This window comes from Erpetoichthys calabaricus, chromosome 2 (assembly GCF_900747795.2).
Source record: "Erpetoichthys calabaricus chromosome 2, fErpCal1.3, whole genome shotgun sequence".
NCBI lineage: Eukaryota > Metazoa > Chordata > Cladistia > Polypteriformes > Polypteridae > Erpetoichthys > Erpetoichthys calabaricus.
The window spans coordinates 285,240,335-285,265,524 of record NC_041395.2 but is presented as its reverse complement, the minus strand read 5'-3'; the positions used below and the strand labels follow the sequence as shown (position 1 = coordinate 285,265,524).

The following is a 25,190-nucleotide window of genomic DNA, read 5'->3' as shown; positions in this document are numbered from 1 at the left end:
AGCATGAAAAGGTGTCAGTGTAACAATGTGCATTCTTACCTTAAAGCATATCCCCTACATAAATCCTTACTACTTGAAAAAGGTGGACCATCACAATTTAATTTAATTTCATATATTCAATAAGATCACATTTCCCTTGAAATGTAAAGAGTGCATGGTGGCTATTATCAGACTCTTAAATGATTACATTCCTGTTTTATTTGCACTTAGACAGATGGAACAGCCTCTGGCAAAGGGACGATTAAAAGAACATTATCAATAGCCAAGTGCATTTCTGAAAGAGCTGAGCGAGAAGTCAAAGTCACCAACCGTCAGAGCTTTGAGCTTTGCTTTTGTTTGGAATACAAGTCATAACCTGGATGTACAATTCAAACTGCGCGGGTGTGCAGCACCTGAAGCTATAGTAAATGGAGCATTTGTTCTTGAGCGAGATGTGTACAAATCTGGGCAGTTTGTTTAGAGCTCATTTGAAATGATCAACTTAAGATACATTTCATTAATTAAACCAGTTATTGTCAAGTTTCTGCAAATGGATGAAAACAAACAAACAAACAAAAAACATATACCTTTGGCTATTGATAAAAATGACCAGAATTAATAAGTAATTTTTGTTTTCTGTCTGTCTAAACACCAACATTTTTTATTTTGTGGTATGGATTCAGAAGTAGAAGAAGAGGATGCTAAAAGTCTTATATATTTGTTTCTGTACTAATTTCTTTGATATTTTGCAGAATACAGTACTTTTTGAAATCTCTTAAGACTGAATGCAACAACACACACAGACAAAGCTTACTAGTGATGCAGTCATGCTCCCTGCATATTAAAATTTTCTGTTTAATTAGTTATATAACCACAGAATTGAATAATGTATGCGAATTCAGGCATTCTAAAAACGAGGTGAGATCTTGCAGATATAAAATTCTATTGTATTTTTGTAACTACCTCGTGGATTGACTCAGCCACATAATCAATGTTCTTTGTGGTAAGACCACACATATTTATGCGCCCGCTGGCCATCAAGTAGATGTGCTTTTCCTTGATAAGGTAGTCCACTTGTTTAGCTGAAACAAAGAATAAAAATGAAGAATGAAATAAGCCATCTATGATTTCAAATGACAAAAAAGCCAAAACCTAAACAGAAATGGTGTTAATCTTGTTTTACTTCCTACAATAAGGTGAAATGTTATTACTCAGGCAGAGCCAAGAAAAAGACCTTGAAGCCCATCTATACAACTAGCAAGTGGGGCAAACGATTAAACTGAAAACAGCATCTAGTTGTAATTGTAGTAGCAGCAGTGAAATTCTACACACACAAAAAATTGTTCCTGAACTTCACTTTGTGACAGTCGCTGCAATGTTTGATGTGTTGCTATGGCGTGTGCACTTAGTCATCTCGAGTTTTCTTAAGGACTTCCAATTACAACCAAGCCTTCCTCCCACCTCCAAAAAGGTGCTGTCAAGCTATAATAAATAAACTAAGTGACCGTACTGTCTTGTGTTACTGTAAATCCAGAATTTTTGACCTTATTCAAGACATGATCTGGCAGCATGTTCATTGTTAACAGGTTTGAAATGGAGTAGAAAACAAAACAAATCAATAAATCTCAACTTGAACGTCCGTCAGTACAGATATACTGTATGCAAGAAACCTCTTGTTGGGGTTATATGTGGTGTGGCATCCTTTTCATTTCCAAAAGTATATTTAAGAAACAATCACTGAAAGCTCATTACTAAATCTGAATTAAAAAACAGTACTTGTTTAATGTTTAAGAAAATCCAAACATCACTGTAATCACTATATATTTAGAACCTTTCCTAAAAGAGGGTAAAAACTACTAAAAAGTAAATACATTTTAAAAATACATACGGTTGAGGCCAGTAAAACTGAACATGCCAATCTGCTGCGTAATGTGTTCCCAGGTCCCTGGAGTTCCCAACGCAAGTAGCTTTGCCTTCAACTGTGACCTCATTAACAAAACACGGTTTGCCATAGTTTTCACATTGTCTTTCCTGAAAAAAAAAGAAAGAAAAATAAAATAATTACTTTATCTATCTACAGTATATCTGCATCTACACCTATTTATATCTATCTACAGAGACAGAGTGCTCTCTCAAGTGTCACACACAACCAAAGTCTGCCTCTAGTGGGGATTATGGGGAGAAGATTAAGGTTGTGCAGCGGCTCACTTATCCTTTTGTTTCTGCTGTAAGGATGGAAGATCTCAAATGAACAGAAGACGTGTAATGTCACCACAGCTCCAATTCCATGCCCACTTGTTTTGGTTCTTCCAATTTAAAACAACGCAGAACCAGGAAGAGTTTGCCATTTGGGATCAGCACAGGCACACAACACAATAATGTCCGTAAATTCCCAAGCTCTTTTTTGAAACAAACAGAGAAAAACACACCTCTATTAAACAGAGTAGCCTGTGGTGCCCCAAAAATTCTTACATCTTTCTTGTCATCTGTCCACAGGCCAAATCTATGTCTTTAAATCTACATGCCCCCGATTGACTCACTGAGAAGGATTATTTGGCAATTTGTATGCAACATAAGGAATGTTAATTCAATTGTGAAAGGAGGGGGTTAGAAAAAAATTGGAGAAAATCAAATTAAATATTTCACTTTCAAGTCAGAAAGGGTAATTTTGAGAGTTCCAGTATAGTGCACAGAGTATCTTATCCTTATCTTTTTTATCCATATCTAAGTAAAATCAAAAAATTATTTATAAGACTATTCAGAAAACTTGAAGATTAACAAAGCAAGCCTGAAAAACCAAATATGTGACTGGAAGGAAAGTGCTGGTGAGATAGAGACTGTCACTGGAAAAGACTGGATAGCGCGGGCAAACATATTAAAGTATGGGAGGTGCCAGACACCAGTTTTGAGGTATAAAATGCACCAAGGGCAAGCATCAGCAAGTCATTCGCATCTGCTTCTAGAACAACACAACACTACATAATATGTCAAATCAGACAAAAATCTGGGAACACACTTACATCTCAGAGCACCCACTGGATCTTACCATTCTGCAAAGAGTGCTGGGGTGTTCAGTGTAGTGGCTACAATCCGAGCTCCCTGAGAAGGAGGGTTCGACCAAGTTGTTCGCACAATTTTCTCCATTTGAGAAAGAACCCTCAAGACGTTGTCTGTGTCCTTGGCTACTACCGTAAGATTTCCCACTCTCTCATCTAAGAGGAGATAAAATATTGATTAAAAATAAATCAGAATATTCTAGAAGCCTAGAATATTTAAAATAAACCCACATTCACTTTAACTTATTAGTACTCCAGCAATTTAAAGTACACCACAAAAATCTGCACTTGTTCAGCAGTTTAATTTAAATTAAATGTTATAATTACTAGACAACTGGATTACAATATCATACTGAATATCCATCCATCCATTTTCCAACCCACTGAATCCGAACACAGGGTCACGGGGGTCTGCTGGAGCCAATCCCAGCCAACACAGGGCACAAGGCAGGAACCAATCCCGGGCAGGGTGCCAACCCACCGCAGTCATACTGAATATTTCATGCATTATTAAGTGAAAGATATTTTTATTTAAATTAAGGATAGAAGTGGCAGTGTACATCATTAGTACCAACCAATCTTCATGCTGAACAGAAAGCAAGACTATTTTTTCCTTCACAATGCATTCTAATTCTAACAAGAATACCTGAGATTCTAGTATATAATGAAAAAAGTTGCATTCTCATCCTCCTAATTTAATATCTTTTGAAAAGATAATCTTCCACACTCAGAGTGATTAGTCCATATTCCATATGTAACCTGTTATATGTAATATTGGGCATTTCTGCTTTATTTAGTGCCCCAATTTCTGTAACATATACACTTACACTGTTCAAAAAACAAGTGCACTGAAACATGCGACTGAGTGTGGTTTGAGTAAACCAGACAGAAGTAAAAAACACGGTGGACATTTGTTGGGGCTCCACTGTGTGTGCATTCCACAGTAGTATGCAGGTGAAATAACAAACCCCTCAATAATGATCAAAACACACAAACTTACTTTCTGTACCAATAACCCTTAATAAAAACCTCATTAAAGAAATACAGGGCAGCAGAGAATCTGAATCTGTACGAGGTGGAAATCCCATTCAACTCTATAATTTATGCTCTTAGACGGCCAAAGAACAATTTAGCATTTATCGGCATGGCAGATGGAAAACAAGTTCATATATGATAATGTCCTTATTGGACATCCATAAGAGAGGTCTTCACATATTTCATCCCCACAGTGAAATCTGTCCAAAAACATAAATAGGGATAAGCTAGAAAGGTGGTGCAATCTGGAATGCTGGGCCACAATACAAACTTAAGTTTCAGGGCTAATAGAAAGGAAGCCTTTCGATACATAGCAAATCACATTATTTCAGTGTTGTTCATATTTCCTTAGTAATATTATATATGTATATGTACTACACAAAGCTACTTACTGTATAACCCAAAATTTTTGGAAAATGACTGAGCACAAAAAATCTCAAAGCCTTGGGAAACAAAGTAGCGCACTGCCCAGGCGTCCTTGTCCAGGTCCCCTGAGGCAAAGCCTTGATAAGCAGAATCAAAAAAGGCAAAAAGCTTCTTTCTCTGAAGTAATGGAAAATTAGAAACAATTAGGGAATATAACAGAATATGACTTGCAGCTCTGTCGTTACAACCAAACTGTTCACAGGTGACAAGGACTTCAACAAGCCTATCTGTGGTTTATTGTAGACAGCCAGACTATTAATCCTAAAATCTCATGTATAGAGCTGTCCAGGGCAACATTAGCCAAATATGATCAAATATACTGCTTCAAATACGTTACCGTTTAGGTGGCAGTGCTTAGTGCAAATATTCTGAATGTAACTCAAGTACGTTTTATGTCGCACCTTCATCCTTTCAGCTATCTGTTTCCACTCTTCTGCAGTTGGGTCTGTACCAGTGGGGTTGTGTGCACAGGCATGTAACACAAAAATAGAATACTCTGGTGCATTCTGTAAAATAAAACACAATAAAACATATATGTGCACTTGCAAACACAATAAAAAAGAATTACTCTTCTTTCATGCCCACAAACATATTACAGCATGCATTACTCAGGACATATTTTAGCAAAGCTAACTAAATGGACCCCTCATGGACCCTGTGATCATCAGAGATGACTGTGTGCAGAGGGTGCAGACCTATAAATACCTGGGAGTGCAGCTGGATGATAAATTGGACTGGACTGCCAATACTGATTCTCTGTGCAAGAAAGGACAGAGCCGACTATACTTCCTTAGAAGGCTGGCATCCTTCAACATCTGCAATAAGATGCTGCAGATGTTCTATCAGACGGTTGTGGCGAGTGCCCTCTTCTACGCGGTGGTGTGCTGGGGAAGCAGCATAAAGAAGAAGGACGCCTCACGACTGGACAAACTGGTGAGGAAGGCAGGCTCTACTGTAGGCATGGAGCTGGACAGTTTGACATCCGAGGCAGAGCGACGGGCGCTGAGCAGGCTCCTATCAATAATGGAGAATCCACTGCATCCACTGAACAGTATCATCTCCAGACAGAGGAACAGCTTCAAGAGACAGACTGCTGCCACTGTTCTGCTCCACTGACAGACTGAGAAGATCGTTCCTCCCCCACACTATGCGACTCTTTAATTCCACCCGGTGGGGTAAACGTTAACATTATTCAAAGTTATTGTCTGTCTGTATACCTGCATTGTTATCACTCTTTAATTTAATATTGTTTTTTATTAGTATGCTGCTGCTGGAGTATGTGAATTTCCCCTTGGGATAAATAAGTTAGCAAAGCAGAGAATTCACTCGAGCTCCATATGCGCAAAGCATAGAATTATTCAACTAAAAATTATATATTGAGCACATCTGTCTCGCTTAAAACTGTCCAAAATGTTTCCAGGGCAAGATCCAACCTGCGAACGCTGCAACCAAGCCCCTGCCTCACTGGGTCACGTGTTCTGGGCCTGCACCAAACTAACATCATTTTGGACAAAAATTTTTAAGTGCCTTTCAGACAGCCTTGGGGTCACAATCCCTCCTAACCCATTAACAGCTGTGTTCGGTGTTCTTCCAGATGGACTTGAATTGGAGAAGGACAATCAAACGGTGATTGCGTTCACAACACTTTTGGCACGCAGACTTATTTTGTTAAATTGGAAGAATCCTAACTCTCCTCTGATAAGTCAGTGGGAAACCGATGGAATGATTACAATAAAATTAATAAATAAAATTAAAAAAAAAAAAGTATCTATCTATCTAAATGGTTAACTAGACAAATTTACAATTTTTGCTAACTTTACTTAATTTTAAACATACAGAGACAGAGGCAAAATCATTATTACTGACATAATGAATTTATCATTTCAGACATCACTTTTTATGAAAATAAATTCTACAATTAACCTCCAAGTCTTCCAGGAATCCTTTCAAAGCCAGCCCACGTTTCTCTGCATCCCAGTATCGGTACGCACGGATATCCTTAAACCCAGCATCAGCAAACACTGCATTGTGGTTCTCTAAAAAATGATGGCAGGGGAAAAACAATAATTAATAATAATGTAATTGACATAAATATGGCACACATTAAAATGACATGAGGTGCACAAAACAGCCACAGGCAATAGTTTTGATTGACATACAGTAAATGGCATGAGAAAAGTAAAACAGTTACACTCTCAGACCTTCAAAGGTTAACAATAGAAGAGGTCAGGTTGGGGAGCATGCACTGGTATGGTGTGTTGCTGTACCCACCACACGATGAAACAGCTCAGGATTCTGGTTGGCAACCCCCCAGGCAGACACGCGGTAGGCCAATCCACAGGACACATTTACAAGCACAACTACTCACACCAGACCAGTTTAAAGTCATCCAGTAACCTAGCAGGCGCGTCTTTGGAATGAAAGAGAAAAAACTGACATCTGGAGGAAAAGCCGTTTAATAAAAATGGAGAACAAGCTCAGCTTAAATGAATCTTGTGAGGCAGCAGCAGTGATTTGATACATTTTAAATAGATTTTACTCAGATATATAGTAACATTTCCTTGCATATTTTGTGTTGTTTGATTGATTGGCTGCATTATCAGTACTGTGGGTCTGTATTATTGTGTTTTATGTTTCTACTGCTGTATGCATTTGAATTTCCCCATAAATAAGTGTATCTAATCTATTTACATACACACACTCCAAAAATAAATAAAAATAAAATCAGTAATGATTAGCTACATACCAAATACAATATATTTTCATCTTTATTGTACTTATCACTGCCTATTACATTGTGGCTGTGAAAAATAAAAAAACAACACTGTACAAGTAAAAAATAAAATAAGAGGAACTTGTATCTACTGCACAAAACAAACTGCAAACATAGTGTTTGCAAATTAAATGTAAATTACATAAATTGAATTAAGATGATTAAATCCCTAAAACAGCAAAAGTCAGACACAGGACACCTCTGTGCTTCTGTTTGGCAATTCAGATTTCAAACTAAAATCCTACAGATGAATGTAGCATTTTTACTAATGGTCTGAGGTACAACTGTTCATTTAACAGTTCTCTAACTTCTAAATTCACTTCTACAGAATATTCATATTCATCACCCTACAACACCTACCACCTTGCCAAGTATTAAGGCAACTGAATTAAAAAGTTGGCTTCATGGCATGACAATCAGTGTGTCTGTTTTTTCCCCACAAGAAACAGCAAACAAAATTTTATTGCAAAATTTAATGCAACATAATCAGTTTGGCATTAAATTCATAACACAACATGAAATAGCATTCTCAGTTCTGCTTAATACAGTTCAGTGTAACATATTAATCATTTTATATATAGCAGGGGTCACCAAGTCCAGTCCTGGAGGACCACCGTGGCTGCAGGTTTTCATTCTAACCCTTTGTAATTGAATGCCCTGTTTGTGCTGTTAATTAACTTCTTGTAAATTCATTTAACTTGAATTTTTTTTTTTAAGATGTTCCCCTGAATTTCTTTATCATTCCTCTGAATTGCTTCATTTCTTTCCTTAAATGTCACCCAAACAGAAATGAAATCTGAAGTTAGTGAGCCAACAGAAGACCAACTAAGTCAGAGCCTCAAATTCCAACCAATTGCTTAATGGGGCGCAGATTCTTGTTGTCAATTAAACTTGTTCTTTAATTCCACGGCTTGTTGCTGATTTCATGTTGCAATAGCATACATTTCTGAAATTGTTTATTTTCTCTTTTCTAAGAGCACTATTACTATCAGCATTCCTGAGGCCTTCACCTTTCTTTATTTTGAGATATTGTATGATGGTCACCAGTTGTTTTGGCTGATTTTGTATCTCATTATTGTTTGGCTGCTAATTAAGAAATAAGATACAATTAAGGGGTCTGAGTCTTCAAGAGCAAATCAATTAAAATGAATTCAAAAGAAGTAGCAAAAACAAGTCACTCATTCAGAAAAGGGTTAGAATGAAAACCTGCAGCCACTGTGGTCCTCCAGGACTGGAGTTGGTGATCCCTGATATACAGTATATTAAAATCTAAAGTATGCTCAATTCTCCGAAATACTAAATGCGCAACTTGCAGATCACAGAATCACTCAAATAAATAAATAGTTAACTGTAAATCCTCAAAATCTCACACTAGCAGAAAGAATCGTTTTTCAGGCATTGAATATGAAAATTGCAAAATAAGAGCTAAACTTAGAATGAGGGAGAAGTAAAAAGGCAACAGCATCAATTCAAATTAAAAATTTTAAAATATACTGAAGTTCCCAGTCACACATGCATAAAGAATGACTTACCTAAACAAGCAACATTTCTTTTTTTATTTTTAGTGTGTCAAGTTCTGCCATATAAAATTTGAAACTACAGAATAAAAAATAAATGTGGATATATCCCCCTCTTGTGGCCAAACAGAAAATTATCACTGAAGGATAGGAATCACCTTTTTCAACAATAAATGCAAAACTTTCCAGTTAACTTTGCATTTTAATTTATAAGGACAAATCTTTGTGTTTGGAAATACAGTTAAGTGATTATTGTTTTTTAAAACAAAAACTTCCTGTGAACTGAATTTTAATAAAAACATTAGACAGTTGGTAAACCTATTAACCCACATAAGCATCTGATGTAAACCTCACAGTAGATCTGCTGCACCTCTAAATCAGGAGGATTCGCTTTAGGAGGACTGGGTATGTAGGGAGGATACACTTTATGGTCAGATTCCACAACAGCACTGCCACTAAGGACCAACGAACAAATCTTGGACACACATTGGATTACATCTTTTGACTGGGTAGGGAGTACCTAGGAATTCCCCAAAGGCAGCTGAAGACAGTTTAGTTCTGTCTAGCTACCTTTACCATCACCAGGATTAGAAGATGCAAAAATGAAGAAATTATTATTGGTCGTATTATTTTGTTTAACTCGGGAGTAATGACTACTCTGTGTTGAGTAAAGTGGTTTAACTGGACTAAATATATTTGAATGAATAAACCATTAAAGTAAAATGATACACAATAATGCATGCCTTAATTAAAATAGTTGCATGTATATGTGTTTCAATATAGCTTTATATAAAGATACATCATTTTCAGAACTACAGACACTGAGCACACAACAAACCATTCAGGCTTAAGTTCAAGCCCTTGCCTTTATAAACACTGAATATCAGCTAGGGCCTCCTTATCTGTGCTGCTATATAATATGAGCCAAATGATCTGCATATCTTGTTTATGATAACAACCTATATACATAGACCAGTGGGATGGCAAATCTATAAAAAGAACCTTGAACTTTGGTAATGGGTATTTGGTCAGCATTTTTATAAGGCAGTATTCTTCAATGCCCTGCAACGTTGAGCCAGCAGCCTTAACCTATGTGCCATTAAACACAAGGATGAAAGAAAATAAAGTTCATACAGCACCCCCTGACAGGAGGAGAAAACTGAGAGTTTCATTATATTAAGCCTTAAACAGTGTGGTAGTCTTCAGGTCAAGTCTCAGATTTAGGGTTTGAATTCAGGTTTCAATAATGAAAGTGTTCGTTTAGCAGGATTCTTTGCTACCACATGTTTTTTTGTCCATTTATTTCTTATTTTCAAATTTTCCCCTTTGAAGTATAGAACACACACAAAAATAAAAAGCAAAACAGCAAGAGCACTAATAAACTAATGACAAAAATCTAATTTAAAGCTTAAAATTTATCAAAAAATATTTGCGGGTCATTCTTTAGGAATTCAAAAAACTTTATCTACTGCACAAATAAGTGAAAGCACGACCTTAACATAAAAAATAGAAAAATAATCATTTTTTGTGAAAAGAGAAAAAACAAAAAAGAAGGGCAGTGTATTAAGAAAACGGGCCAAATAGTGAAATATCTCAGTCTGAGGTAAGGTGTGCCCCGCACTATATACTGTAATACTGACCAGGTTTCTTTCGGATATTCTGGTTTCCTTCCACATCTCAAAAATATGAGAGTTAGTTTAACTTTCATGTCTAGCTTGAATCATTGTGAGTGTATGTGAAGTTCCATCAAGCTTTGGTTTCCGATTTGCACCAAATACTGCTGAAATTGATTTTGATCCCCCAAGTCTTTTTAAATGGAAAAGATTTCAGAAAATGTGCCAAACCTCTGGTGTCATCACACAATATGTGTAAAAGTCCAGTTTCTGGAGTTAGCAGATGGCATCTGCTGCCAGGGGATAATTCATACAATAAAAAAAAATGACTGTGGGGGTTAAAAAAAAACAAAAAAAAAACAATACATAGTAAATAATACTTTATTGTATTTTCAATTAAAACAACAAGCAATGAATCTGAATGCTCCACCAAGGCTAGAATTTTATTTTAACAAAGTACAAGAAAATACTTGGTTAATTTTCATTCTACTTTTTCTGATTAGGTTCCGAAGAATGAGACTATAAAGCAAATGCATCCAAAAGGTGGTTCCTGTATAGGGTTGCTGTGTTCATTTTACGTGACATGGCAAAAATACTTACATTTTTCACAAGAAACATTAGCTTACTGATCAGACACAGTACCTTTTTTGCCAATAATTTAATCATCTAATAAGGCTTTTTTTAACCAGTCTCATTTTCTGGCTGGCTTATATGTAAGTGAATCACCTTGCCTGATATTTAACCAACAAAAAACACTACCTTGTTTGTGCCCTGTTGCTAGCTAGTCAGCTAACAAAATCCCTTCACTTGTTTGGCTTGAGTTGACAGTTACAGTGTTTGCACAATAATGTAATGATGAGTAATTATGTTCGTATTACCATTTGTAGGCTCATGTGCAATGAAGTAGAGACCTGCATACCTTTAAAAAGCAACTTAATTCTTTCGAGGGTGGGGTGTAATTTTAGTTTTGCAGGTAGGAGTGGGTGGGTGAAGGACTAAGATGCCAAATTAAAATAATTTGAGCCTTCAAAATTTTTTTAGCTGCTGATTTAAACTGAATCATTTTTTTTTATCTACAGCAGCAGATTCAGTGTTTATTGAATTTAAGTAGCTTTAAAGGTGTGTTTTTCCAGTGAATCAGCAACTTACTAACAGTTAACCTTCCACATAACGAGAGACACTCCAGAATCCAAAATAGAAAAAGGTGTACCTTGCTTCTTTTCTTTTTTAATTCATTTCTGTTTGTATTTTTTCTACAAATGTTATCTTAATTCCTCAACATAATTTCTTGATCTTGTTAACTCAATGCAAGGTTCTTGAGTCTAGAGCCTTGGAAGGAAAAAAACATGGTACAGTACCTGGAAAAAAACTATGGAGAAACCCTTAGAAGATTAAACAGGCATGGCCAGGATTCGAGTCTAGTGTTCTAGAACGGTGAAGCATCAGCACTAATCAGGTTGATTGTGCTGCCACAATCTGGATTTCTATAGAACCAATGCTTTGGAAACCCAAACATTATTGCAGTTGATTGTGCTTTCCTCTATAGAAATGTAAACTTACTTGGCATTAATATGAAGCTGGACCCAATGAAACAATTTTTACTGTAATATCCGCCCAGATTTCATATCTTGTCACCTTAAGCATTCCAAGCAAATTCTGAATATCAGAAGCTAAAGATCTATGCTTACTCCAAACTATGTGGCAGCACTATTACAATTCAAATGTTTTGGTAACTAACAATCAAAAGAGAAAGGCAGGGTGCAACACAAAAGAAAAATGGCAGGTTTCATACTTAGTTGTGATATGCTGTTCAGCTTCAGCTCAAATCTCCAAAAGCAAAGATCCATTCAAAACATTCTCTCCTTATTCTGATGCATCTTGAACACAAGCATAAAGACAAGTGCTGACCTGTCAAATGATAAACTATTAGTGGTGTGTTGACTCACACAACCAGCACAACAGCTGGGCAGACCAAATTAGTCAGTAATCTTGGAAATGCCTGGTGAATGCCTTTACTTGGACTAGGTTCAACATCTGATATGACATCAGAAGTTAAGACACAGTGATCTGTAGCCACAGGACATCTTTAGAATTCAATAATTCAATGGCAGACAACAGTGAAGGCAGCCTTTACGTTATAGATGCTAAAAGAAGGTCCTTTAGAACAAACACTGAGAAACTTTGTAGCCCAAAATAGCAGAAGCCACGGTAACAACTTAAAAGAGAAAGATCAGTTGGACACATATGACACTGTCCTTTAGACATTATCTTAAAAATTCCAAAATACACTGGGGAAAAAAACTGCATTACAATAAGAGGTAGCCAGGATGTTAATCGATTCCTCCAAATCGAAGGTTATGGTTCTCTCCCTGAAAATACTGGCTTGCCCTCTGCAGGTGAATAAAGACCAGCAGCTCCAAGCAGAAGTGTTAAAACTACTTTGGAGTCTTGTTTAAGTAGGAAAATGGAACTGGATTTATATTGTTGCAGCCTTGTAATAAACCAGGAGGTGAGTATTTTATTTACGGTTCAATGTGAATTTGCATCCTCACCGATAGCCAAGCATGTGACTGTACGTAAAAGAGCCCAAAATGAGCTTTCTCCTCAGGGTTATACTAGTAAAAGGAATTGGGAAGAGAGTAGAGCTCCTGCTAGTTCTGAATGAGAGTAGCCACGAGAGATGGTTTGGGCATCAAATAAGAAAGCCCTCTGTGAATGACCCATGGCATACGTGCAGCATACAATCAACTAGGCGTTTTTGCATGACAAGCTTGATGGATTATGGCATGCAGTTCACTAGAGAACATCAGGGTTATGCTCAGGAAATGCTGGAGGCGACTACTTTTGGACAAAGAGAAGTTTAGTCTGCTTAGTTTGCTATCAGCACAACCACCATAAGGATAAGAAGAAAACTTTAATGAGACATCAAGGGAAGTTAAGTTCAGGCTCCAAAATGCATTAGTTACACTGCACTTGTATTACTGTGTGCTATTCAATAAGAGAAAAAGAGATTCTCCAATGAAGAGTACCCAGGTGAAATTCAGAACAAATGTACATTTTCTTACTCTGAAACATTAATAGAAATTAGACTTTGAAAGTATCTAATGTAGTTAAAAATCAAAAGCACCACTGAACTGAAGTGCATCAATCTTATTTATTTTAGCCAAACAGTAAAAACATACTTAATGACATGGGAACCAGCTAAGCCTAACAGAATTCAAGACAGAAATATAAAAGGTTCTTCTGTTAGAGGTTGGTAAACAGACTGAACTGTTCTTCTCTATTCTATGGTTAAAAAAAGAAATGAGCGAGACTTTAAAAATTAGAGTTGCAAGTCTGATCGTGCGTTTTACTTGGCTTCATGTGCTGTACTGGCTTGCTAATAGCTAGCAAATGACTGTCAATTATGTCAGCTTCATGTTAACAAAATCACTGTATTAAATACTCCACCTATTGCCTCTAGTGTATAGTTGGAACTCTTTTCACTTCTTGCATTGCCGTTGAGAGTTGTGACTAAATCTCAGTGCAATCGGCACTCACCCCAGGAAGGTGCAGAGATGTAGACAGGTGTGGTAACATTGTTATTTCCATTATACCAGCGACGCAGGAATTCTGCTCCTATTCTCAGAGCACCTGTGCCTCCCAGCGACTGAACTCCTCCCACCTGAAAAAGAACAAAAATTGACCAGTCTTTTCGAAAAGAATAAAGCACCTCACATCAAATGTTTTTTCTAAATACTTGTGATTGATGTTATGAAAAACTTTACCCTGTTCTCAGCAATTGCAGGGCTGTCTTCCCCAAGGGCAATTTTAGAAGAACTGGCTCTGAACTCTGGCAATCCCAAAATGGGCAGGTACTCATGATTCAGGCTGTGATCTGCAGCAATTTGCTGCTCGACTTTACGGACTACTGGTAGGACCCACGGCTGGGAATCATCTGTGCGATAAGCTAAGGAATGACATAACAGAGATTAAGATTAGTAACTGTGGATAAACCAGAGTCTATATACCATTGACAGTGAATTTTTAAATTCTACACAAGATTATTGACAATTATTTTAACCTTTTTCATCTGTAATAAAATCTTATAACAGACAATATTTAACTGAAAAACAAATTGATCATTACAAAAAAATTCATTATTATTCTACAAACAAAAAAGAAAATAGTTCAATGATACATAGGTCTGTCCTATATCAAAATTCTGTCATATCCTCTACAAAAACGATATGCATGCCAGGGGTAATACAAAATCAGGAGTGAGCTATGCATATGTAGTACTGTATATATAAATAGAAGAACGCTAAAAAGATAATTTATTCATATGGCACATGTATGATCAAATACAGATCATTCTAAGTATTAATGGGCACCACACAGGAAAAAAGATGAAACATTACCTTCATTATGTATAAACACTGTGGACTATGGGGGAGGTATTTTTAGGAATATCTCTTAAAACAGACTTTCAAAAATCAAACCTCTATAGACTACTACCTGACCAGAAATAAGAACAATAGTTTCATTGCAAAACATCCCACTAGTATAGAAAGATTGTTGAACAAGATTCCTGTGCCGTACTGAAGTAATATTTTAGAAATCATAACACATCTTCCATTCTGGCATGTTACGCTCTACAAATTTTATTTCAGAATACATGCCACTTCCGTTTCAGTACAAACTGCTAAATATGCTTTCATCCAGTAAGCACCTTCCAAACACCTAAAATGACAGTGCAAGGTTTTAATGTAGGCAGTGTTTACCAACTCCTTCATTTACCCTTTCTAAGTTAATTATAGTACTAGGGTGTTGTACCGTGTTAGCCATTATGAATGTAGAGAAAAGCCAAGCAAAATGACACCTTTTAGTTAGCCAATAAAAGGTGTCATTTTGCTTGGCTTTTCTCTAAGTTAATTATATATAGTACTTTATTCATAGTTCCCCCCCCCCCCCCCCCAATTTATTTGTATCACCGCAATGTTTTAGGATTGTGGATGCTGCAAGCATTTTGTGTGCACCTTCTAAGATACAGTTAAAAACAAAAGGACAGTTATTGTTGTCATCTTTTATGACGTGCCATTTAGGATCTGATTCTACAAAGTACACACACGTCATACTGAAATGCTTATACTGTACTTTATACCCAAGATTTTGTTTCATAGACTGTACACACATTGTAAAGGGGAATGTGTACAGATGGGCATATTGGCTTGGGTTGGTTAGTGACAGCCTTTGGAAGGCCACTGGAGCAGAGGAACAGAAGAAGACTACTTCTCAGAGCCTAGTATGCTGAGTGCAGCATCCCTCTGGTATGACTCTCATTGGGACACCCACAGGTCTGCATGGGGAGTTGTAATTTGTGCCTTGAGCATGGGAAAGGCGCTATATAAATAAAATGTACTGTATTATTATTGTTATTATTACTTCTGGTGAACAGCCCTGTTGCAGTCGCTGGTTGCCACTAGAGGGAGCTTCTGGGTGCAAGCCCCCTTTGTCAGGGACAAGTTTCAGGCGACAGTGCTGTTGTGCTGGAAGTACTTTTGGGTCCAGGTTAAAAAAAGGAGTGCTTAACCTTCCCTGAGTAAATCAGAGTTGGGAAAAGCTCACCTGGGAGGAGCAGAGGTAAAAAGACAAAGAATTAATAAAGAAAGAGAAAGGAGAACTCTTTAAAGAGAAGTTATTCGATTAATAAAATACTTTATTTGAATGAAGGACTCAGTTTGGAGAAGCAGTATCAAAGGTTTGGAGTTGGGAGACCACCTAAAAAACATATTTAATAGTGATTTTTTATTGAATTGAATGCAACAGGCTTTAATGCGCTTAAAATTACTTTGCCAGGTCCTGACAAATATGTAACAAAAAAATAAATAAATACACCAGATTTTGAATTTACTTATTTTTTTGGTGCAAAATGTCAGTTTAGAGTGTATCTACCATTAAGAATGATTTAAGTCCTAAATGGTGACTAAGATTTTTCTCCAATAATTTTGTGTAACTGCTTGACACCATGCAATGTATTTTTGCTTGCGCCTCCCGTTTCTCTTTTATTATTCCACGATTTTCTTTAAAATATGACCTTCTTTATATTTTTATTATTAAATGTACTTTAAACTAAATTAAAATAATCTATTTTAAATTTATTATCTGGGTTCATTGCTTGTGTAGCTAAATGGCATTTTTCTATACAACCTAAATCTTTTGAAACAATTACTTCAAGATATGTATATGAAAATGAAATGTATTAATATGAATTTAACAAATCTGTAAAACTTGATATTGTCTGTATTGAATTTCATCACCAAAATAGGCAATTTTTCTTCACTTCACACCAAAAAAAAACATCTTTTGCAATGAAACATTTTTGTTTTTTTCAAAATTGAAGTATTAAGATCTATAAACAAATTTTAACACTTCTAAAATATTAATGCAAAGCTATGTCTGATTTCCCCAAAGGTTATGGAAACTTTTCTGTGTCATCCCGAATGAAGCATTACGCCTAAATAAATAATTGAATGATTTACATCTAAATGATGAACAACAAGAGCCATCAAGACGGTCTTGAATACAATTTGTCTTAAATTATATACGATGAAATAAAATATTCAAATGTTCTGGCAGAGCTGTAGTTTATATTTAGCCTTTATATTCCCAATTTGCAAGGATGGTTTATTTAATCCTATTTTGCATAGCTTGAAGTTTGGTGGCTCATAGGTACTGATCGAAAGTGGAGATGGCCTTGCTGCAGATTTTTTTTGGCTTTATTGCCTGCAGCCATGACAAAAGCTATTGTGACATTTGATCCAAATAAACATTAAAAAGTTCCTTTAGATTGCATATATTTTAACAGCTAATAGATAGATAGGGTCATCTAAAAGTTCATTATCTAAGTGGGCAGAGTACCCAGAATCTTACTTTCATTTAAATAGAGAGGTCCTGTATTGACTTACTAGAAATAACAATTTCTCTATCCTTAGCATCTATCAAGGCTTGTCACAAATGAGAATGGCATACAAGATTTCTTATACTATGTTAATAATTGAGCAGGTATAGTATCTAAAAAGCACAGGGCAACTATTACTGTACACTATTTTGTAAAATGGAAATTTGAAAGATATAAAAGATACCAGGCTCTAAAGTCCTTAATGGAAATCTATGGAACTACAGGATGTCATCTTTGAAAAAGTTGTGCGGCTTAGGCAGGGTTGGCACTCTGGACATAAATGGTGGACAGGGAGCCGCGAGCAACTGCCTAGTCAGAGCTGACATACAAATCGTACAGATGCAGAAATGGAAAAAAAAATGTATCACAGAATTAATGAAGAGATACAATTATCTACTTAAAAATGGCAGCAAACAGCAGTTGATACCGAGTATGTGGTATTCTGAATTATTCTATTATCCATACTGAACACATTTCAAAATTTTAGGTTCACAAAAGCAAACCAAACGCACATACAATTTGCATTTTGTTGTCTTCCTCCAGAAAAATAACAGCTCTATAAAGGAGGGTCTGTATACTGTACCTCATCATATAGTTTCACAGCAACATTTATAAAGACATAAATAATATTTAATGTATGAAACAATAAAAATAATATGTGCAGTATCATTTAGGCATTCTGAAATTATAAATATAATTTCAGAGTGCAAAATGACATGTTTGAGCCACAAAATTTGATGTATGGTTTCCTTTTTTGTGCATTAACTGTAGTTCTCACAATTTACTAGACTGTCTGCAGTATCACTAAAGTCTTAACAATACAGACAGCCTAAATGAAGTGAGTAATACTGCAAAAAGGTACAATTTATTTTGGAAAGCAAGAATGAAAGGTTTTGTCTCAGAAAGTGTGATCTAAAACACAAGGTTAAAGCATAAGAAAATGAATGACATTTTTTAACCTTAAACCCTCGATGCTCTAGTGAGAAACACATATGAACTGTCATTCTTCTAAAGTAGGAAAAGAGTCTAAACAACTCTGCAAAGAATATGAGCAAATATAGCAGCAATATGTTGTACAAAACCAAAAGAGATGTACCAAACAGAAACATTCATTAAACATCTGCCAAAGACGCTTGCACAAATTTCTATGAATATTTATGCAATCCATAAATTCAGTAGTAGTAGCAGCAACAGCATTTTCATATGCACAGAGGACAGAGAAATTCCTACTTGTATGTGTGACCAACAAGCAAAAATGTCACCACTTTCTGACATCCTAAATATAAAATTTATTAAAACGCTTAACTACTACCAAACACATGAAATATCAGTATTGTGTATAGGTTTCCCTATACCCACATATACTGTATTGTTTACTCAAAGAAGAAGAAATTCTTGAGCCACATTTCCTGGACACCACAGAGGATTTCATCATCTTACATGTAGTTGGCAAATAAGAGGTTCTTAAATTTTGGGTCAATACTAAAAATGAACACATAAATGCCCATTGTGCATAATCTCACATTAAGATAGCTATGTAAATGCTAATTGTACTGCAGTTTTTCTCAGGTATTTAGTGACCAGATTTAAGGTAATGGGACTCAAGAGATGAGTAAAGAGAATATCAGGTAAGTGGGTTTGTGTATAATTTTTCTTAAATGTTTCTGACATTTGCAGGAACTTGTGTTATCTGCACCTCTGCTACCATCACCACTTAGCTCCTGTGGTCAGCAACACTGTTATAGCTCTCTTGACCATCATCCACAGGGTTCCAGTTGTGACATGCACTGGGTTCAAACTCCAGCTCTGGTTTACTGGTGCATCAAAAAAGTGGTTAACCCTTGATTTAGGTAATCTATTTTGTTCACACTGTTCACAAAGACAATAAAATCAATACAAAAAAAAAATATCACTTTCTCCAATAAATTTTGTATATGGCTGACCCTGAGCCAAGATCCCTCATGAACAATTTACAGCAGTAAGGGTGTGCAGCCAGCACTTTTCAAAACAGACTAACTCCAGCAGAAACACCAAAGTGTTTCAGAGGGCACAGCTTACAAGAATTGATCGGAGGACTCAGCATTTTGGCATTAAAGGAATACTCCACTCAAAAGATTATTTATTTTATATGTTACTGACTCCATGTACTTCATAGTGGTGTCTGTATACATACATCTCTCTACTATAAACAAAAAAAATCTTGGGAGGGAGACTATGGAGACAATCTGACGTCCTGCGAGAGACACTTTCACGTCATGCGAGACAAGGCAGTGAGACAACATTTAAAACAAGTTCACGGACATCTAACCTAGCAGTTGTTGGAATGCATTTGGCAGACATACTTCATGTGCACCCAGCTCTTAATACAACGACAAGCAGAACACGCAGCTCGCCAGCAGCAGCAGCAAGCCAGCAGATGATCTGACCACGTCTCCTTAGAGTGTGTTCACCCCCTCCCCTTCACAACGCAAGTGGCAGAGATGCGAAGTGGCACAAGGACAGCTGCTGTACACAGGCTTTGAAATGATCGACATGCAGTGCGACAAAGAGAACACGCAGCTCGCAAGCAGCAGAAAGACAGCAGTTGAACGAACAGCATCTCCTTAGCATGCGTTCAGCCACAGCCCCCCCCCCCCCCCCCCCCCCCCCCCCCCCCCTTCACAACGTGAGCAGCGTTATACGTCCTGCGAGAAACAGATTTAACCATGTCAGGGGCCGGAAATAAAGGACAAGTATTGTTCTTACAAAATTTTTAAAGTAAAAGTGAAAATAAAGAATATGTAACAATTCCCATGAAAATAACAATCTCTTTAAATTGTATATCCAGTAAACCAAACCTGAGGGTGGATGAGCGAAGCAAGCACGGGGCAGCCCCCTAGTAGAGATTTATAAAGGGTGGTCCCGCTTCAATTTTTGCAATTTTCATTACGCTATAACTTAAGTTTATTACATACAGATTTCACAGCACCTGCCCTGCACATTGAGATTTCATTTAAAATTCTTTCTGTTGCCGATAGATGGCAGCACCTGCCCTACATTCCAAAATGGCGGGGAGACAGTTGTCAGTCAAACAGTTGCATAATTAGATCTGGACCACACTTATAATTTCATGTTTTCATACAGAATATAGAAAAAGAAGTTTATCACATACCAGAACTCAATGGTGGTCAGCTGTATATAATGGCAGACTACTACGGTAAATCAAAAAGTAAAAGGCAATTTAACAATTATGCAGTAACTGCAAAGGATAGAGGCTGATGCAATTCAACACAATTCAGATGGCTCATAGGTAGTTCAAACACACACACACACAGAGAAGAGTTCTGCTGTTAGTCTCATTGAAGTACAATGAACATGGATGCTATGCTGCAGGACTGCACAAGTGTTGATGAACACACCATAATGAGGTTTCTTTGGGCAGAGGGAGTTAAATCTATTGATGTTAGCTTAGTAAAGAAGTGAAAACAGCATGACTCAATGACAATTTTACAAATGGGTACAAAAGTTTAAAGCAGGAAGAACAAGTGCAACTGACACTGTTCGATCTGGTCAAACATCAACATCGCGCAAATGAACCCATATTGACATTGTGAATGCCTTCATCACAGAAGACTGACGGATTACGTTGTCTGCCTTTACTGCATATTTAGATATCAGCTATGGATCTGCACATGCCATGCCAAAGTGCATGATGACTTGAGGTACCATAAAAATCTGCGCAATATGGGAACCCAAACGGTTTACTGATCTGCACAAGCCAACATCCTTCTGTGAATTTCAATAGGTTTCACTCAGTCACTATGGCATGCTGTTCAACACTGAAGCAATCCTGCAGCGGAGTGTCCATGTTCATTTGACCTTGGCTTCAACTACATGAACAGCAGTGCACTGCTCTGTGTGTGTTTGAACTATCTATAAGTCAGGTGAAGGTATTGTATTGCATTCTCTCCTCTGCAGTTATTGAATAATAATAATGCATTTTATTTATATAGTGCCTTTCCCATGCTCAGGGTGCTTTATGAAATTGCCTTTATTTTTTGATGTATTCTCTTATAGTATGTGAAACTGCCCATAGAAAAAAAGAAACTCATGTTACTCATGTCACATAATTCACATGTAAGTTATCCAGTTGCTTGCTCAAAACGTGCAAAACAAATGCTTTTTTTACTAAAATATTGTTAAATACTTATTTACAGAATTATCAGTACATACATAAACAGTAAACCTAAAGCCTCACAGGAGTGACTTTTCGAGCAGAATAAGTCAAACTTTGGTCAAGTCATACATTGGTCAAGAATCCCATCTTCAATTCAAGCAGTCACTCTCATGCATCACTGTGTATCCTGTTTATATATACAGTGTTGTTTCATCTAGAACGTATTGTCCTTATACGCTTTAAATGTGCTGAGAGCACACGATCTGTGCGTGCTACGGATGTACAATTTAAAGAGATTGTTACATATGCATTATTTTCACTTTTACGTTAAAAACAATAATTGTCCTTTATTTCCGGCCTCGTGCATGGTTACATCTCTTTCTCACAAGACGTATAATGCTGTTCGCGTTGTGAGGGCGGGAGGGGTTGGCTGAACACACGCTAAGTATATGCCGTCGAATCATCAGCGGTCTTTCTTCTGCTGGCAAGCTGCCTGTTCTGCTTGTCGCATGTCGTTGTTTTAAGAGCTGGTAGCACATGATACATGTCTGCCAAAAGCAATTCAACAACTGCTAGGTTAGATGTCTGTGGACTTGTTTTAAATGATGGCTCACTGACTTATCTCGCGTGATGTTGTAAAAACAATAATTGTCCATTATTTCCGGCCCCAGGCGTGGTTAAATCTCTTTCTTGCAGGACGTATAACGCTGCTCCCATTGTGAAGGGGGCAGCTGTCGCGTCGTGTTTTGCAAGAGTCTCATGTTTTATATCCCCGCGAGACGCTCCGTGGCCATTCTCTTTCGTCTCGCGGGTCTTTTATTTGTCTTCTGTGATGATCACGTATCGTCTCCTAGTCATTCCATCCCACAGGATTTTCTTTTATAATAGAAAGATATACACTAACACATTAACCATCTTCAACAAGAGCTTTTGAGGACAGCAGACCTCAACATCAAAGGAGGATAACATCAATAAACTGCTCATCCTTCGATGTTCAAAGCCACATAATTCATCCCTGGTCAGGGGTCTGAGCCTATCCCAGCAGCATCAGTCGCAAGGCGGAGAGCCACTACATCACTGAATAACTGTAAACTTTGATTGAACATTTAGCTACATACAGTAGCCTCCGCCACAAGAATCAAACACAGCTTTGTTTGTTACAGCTAATTAGCCTGTGTTTCACAAAAATAAGATGCCATTTTAAAATACATACAGTATATGGACAAAAAGTTTACAAACTGAAGTTTGTACGCAGTTGCTTCATCAAGAAGGTGCAAAACAGGTCATGCCACTTTATGGTTGTAAGACACATCAGTAAAAAGAAAAATGAACAATTCTGACCATTCAGTATTAGTGTCAACAGGAAATTAAAAATGAATCAGGAGCTCTGAGTGTGCAGAGATTGCAACACAGGGGTGGGTCCTCAATCACGGTCCTGGAGGGCCGCAGTGGCTGCAGGTTTTTATTCCAAATAGTTTCCTAATTAGAAAGCAGTCCATGCTGATAATGAAACGTGGTATTGAACTCTTTGACTTGTTAATGCTTGCATTCAACCATGAGAAATTTTAATTGCACTGCAGAGTTTCCTTCTGTGAAAACAATATCCATGTGTTTTGTGGATGAGAATAAATTTAAACTTAACGGTCCTTCCAATTCCCCTCTCATTCATTTATAAACATTTTTTATCACAGATACTTCATGGTAAGAACGTGAGCTGGAGAGCTGCTGGTTCATTGGTTATCTGCATTTCATTATTAACTAATGTCTGGTTATGAAAACAGGCAACAATTAAAACTTAAATGCAGCTGCTAAAATTTAAAATAGGCAATTAAACGTTCCGAATGGTAATAGGCAAGAGAACTAAAATTAAGCACAAAAAATGTATTGCTTTAGTAGTAAATAAAAGGGTTCTAATTGGTTAAAGTGAAAGCCTGTAGCCACTGTGGACCTCCAGAACTGTAATTGATGACCTCTGATCTACAAAGTAACTAAAAATTGTCTTTGATGAATAAAGGCGCTAACAAGGCATAGAGTTAAACACCAACTTTCATTATCAGCAAGGACTGAGTTCTAATTAGGACATTGGCTGGAATGAAATCCTGTGGCCACTGCAGCCCTCCAGGACAGTGACTGAGGACCACTGCTGTAACAAAACACAACTTATTGTAATAAATACAGCCTACTGCTAACATCACTGAGGAATGACAACAAATAACGCAACCCTAGAAAAATAGCATACTGTCCCCTCACAGCACACTTCACTGCTGCCTTTATATGCCAGTCCACAGTATCTCCCACCCTATCCAAAGACTTGCCACTTGTCGTCTGGATCTCACAACTGTACTGGTCGGAGTGAATGGACGTGTCCCAGGATGCCTGTGTTGCACCAGTGTTCCTTACAGGACTGTACCTGCTCTTGCTGGAATAGGCTCAAGTTTCAAACAAGGTAGTACTATAAAATGCAGGAGCATAAAGTAGATGTATTGATAAAAGGTATGCCTAGGGTGTTATATTTAAATATTTAGTTCCTGCAAAGTGTAACCATGCGCAAAATTTAAAATCATCGCTGCCCAGCACTTTGACCCCCAAGTTGCTTTCCAGAAAAAAGATTGCCAAACTGAACACATCAAGGACGACAGTGTCATTCTCCTGTATCCTTTTCCTGTTTATCCATACAAGAGAGGACAGTGGGAAATGAGCACTGGGCACCCCTCCTTAAAAAAAAAGTGTTACGCTGTATTATCAGCACAGACGTGGAATGAGGGGCACAGCGTAATACAAGCGGACTAAAATTCAGTCGACCCCACGTTAATGACAGCACCCAAAAACACATCTCCACAATACTTTCAACAAACACAAAACACTGTAAATATTCTTATGGGTTTGAACCTCTGATGGTGATACATGTGCGACACCTTTATAGTCGAAATTTGCACGGAAGTGAAGCGCTGTGGACACTGAGGAGGCGCCCTTAACTAATTTCAGCATTATTTACGTTATTATTGTTACAGACAGCGCGTGACTGGAGTCAACCGGTAGTGATCAGATACTTTACACACACACAAACGCATATACATTATATATATATATGTAAGCTTCTTTAATTTCCTCTTTTTCTCATTCAAATGAGTTTGCGTGATAATTCACAGACTGTAACAAAAATGAACAGTTATATATATAAAAAGACCGGCTCTTTTAAAATCACATTGCAATTGACCTTTACAGTAATGAAACCAACAAACTAAGTTGTTAAAACATCCAGAAATTTTACTGGTAGAGATTTACTGTATTTATTTGCATGCTAATTGATGGCTGTCAACAGCAAGGTATTTGCATACCACAATTGCTGTTCTGTGTGAAGTAAACTGCAGTCGCAGTCACATTGACAGTGATTCGCGGATGCCGCACTGTGTCATATGAAAAGCAGTACGTACGCGCTTAGTAATGTGACACAAAATAAAAGGTCACCATCCATACCTCCCACTCCCAAGTTCACTTTGCTCGGGTGTTTATCTTCTCTAAAATCGGCGGTCAGCTTAAACACAGCCACGGGAGCAGCCTGCGGCACCTCAGCAAACAAAGACATATCGGCGAGATGTTGACGAGGAGACAGAAGCAAAAGAAAAATAGCCGGAGTTCAAGACAGTGCAGCTTTTCACCTTCACAAATTGGACGCAAAATAGGCGGGATGTTCT

The 25,190-nt window shown here is 37.2% G+C and overlaps 1 protein-coding gene across 1 annotated transcript; it reads right to left on the bottom strand.

The window, feature by feature from the left end:
• Positions 1 to 347: 347 nt before the first annotated feature.
• got1 (glutamic-oxaloacetic transaminase 1, soluble) lies at positions 348 to 25,190 on the bottom strand. The gene is made up of 9 exons (XM_028795685.2): positions 24,973 to 25,190; positions 14,167 to 14,348; positions 13,940 to 14,063; positions 6,420 to 6,532; positions 4,898 to 5,002; positions 4,463 to 4,613; positions 3,026 to 3,191; positions 1,868 to 2,010; positions 348 to 1,061 (listed from the first exon to the last, which is right to left on the bottom strand). The coding sequence occupies exons 1-9, from the start codon at positions 25,079 to 25,081 to the stop codon at positions 922 to 924; spliced, it is 1,233 nt and encodes a 410-aa protein (XP_028651518.1). The 5' UTR covers positions 25,082 to 25,190; the 3' UTR covers positions 348 to 921.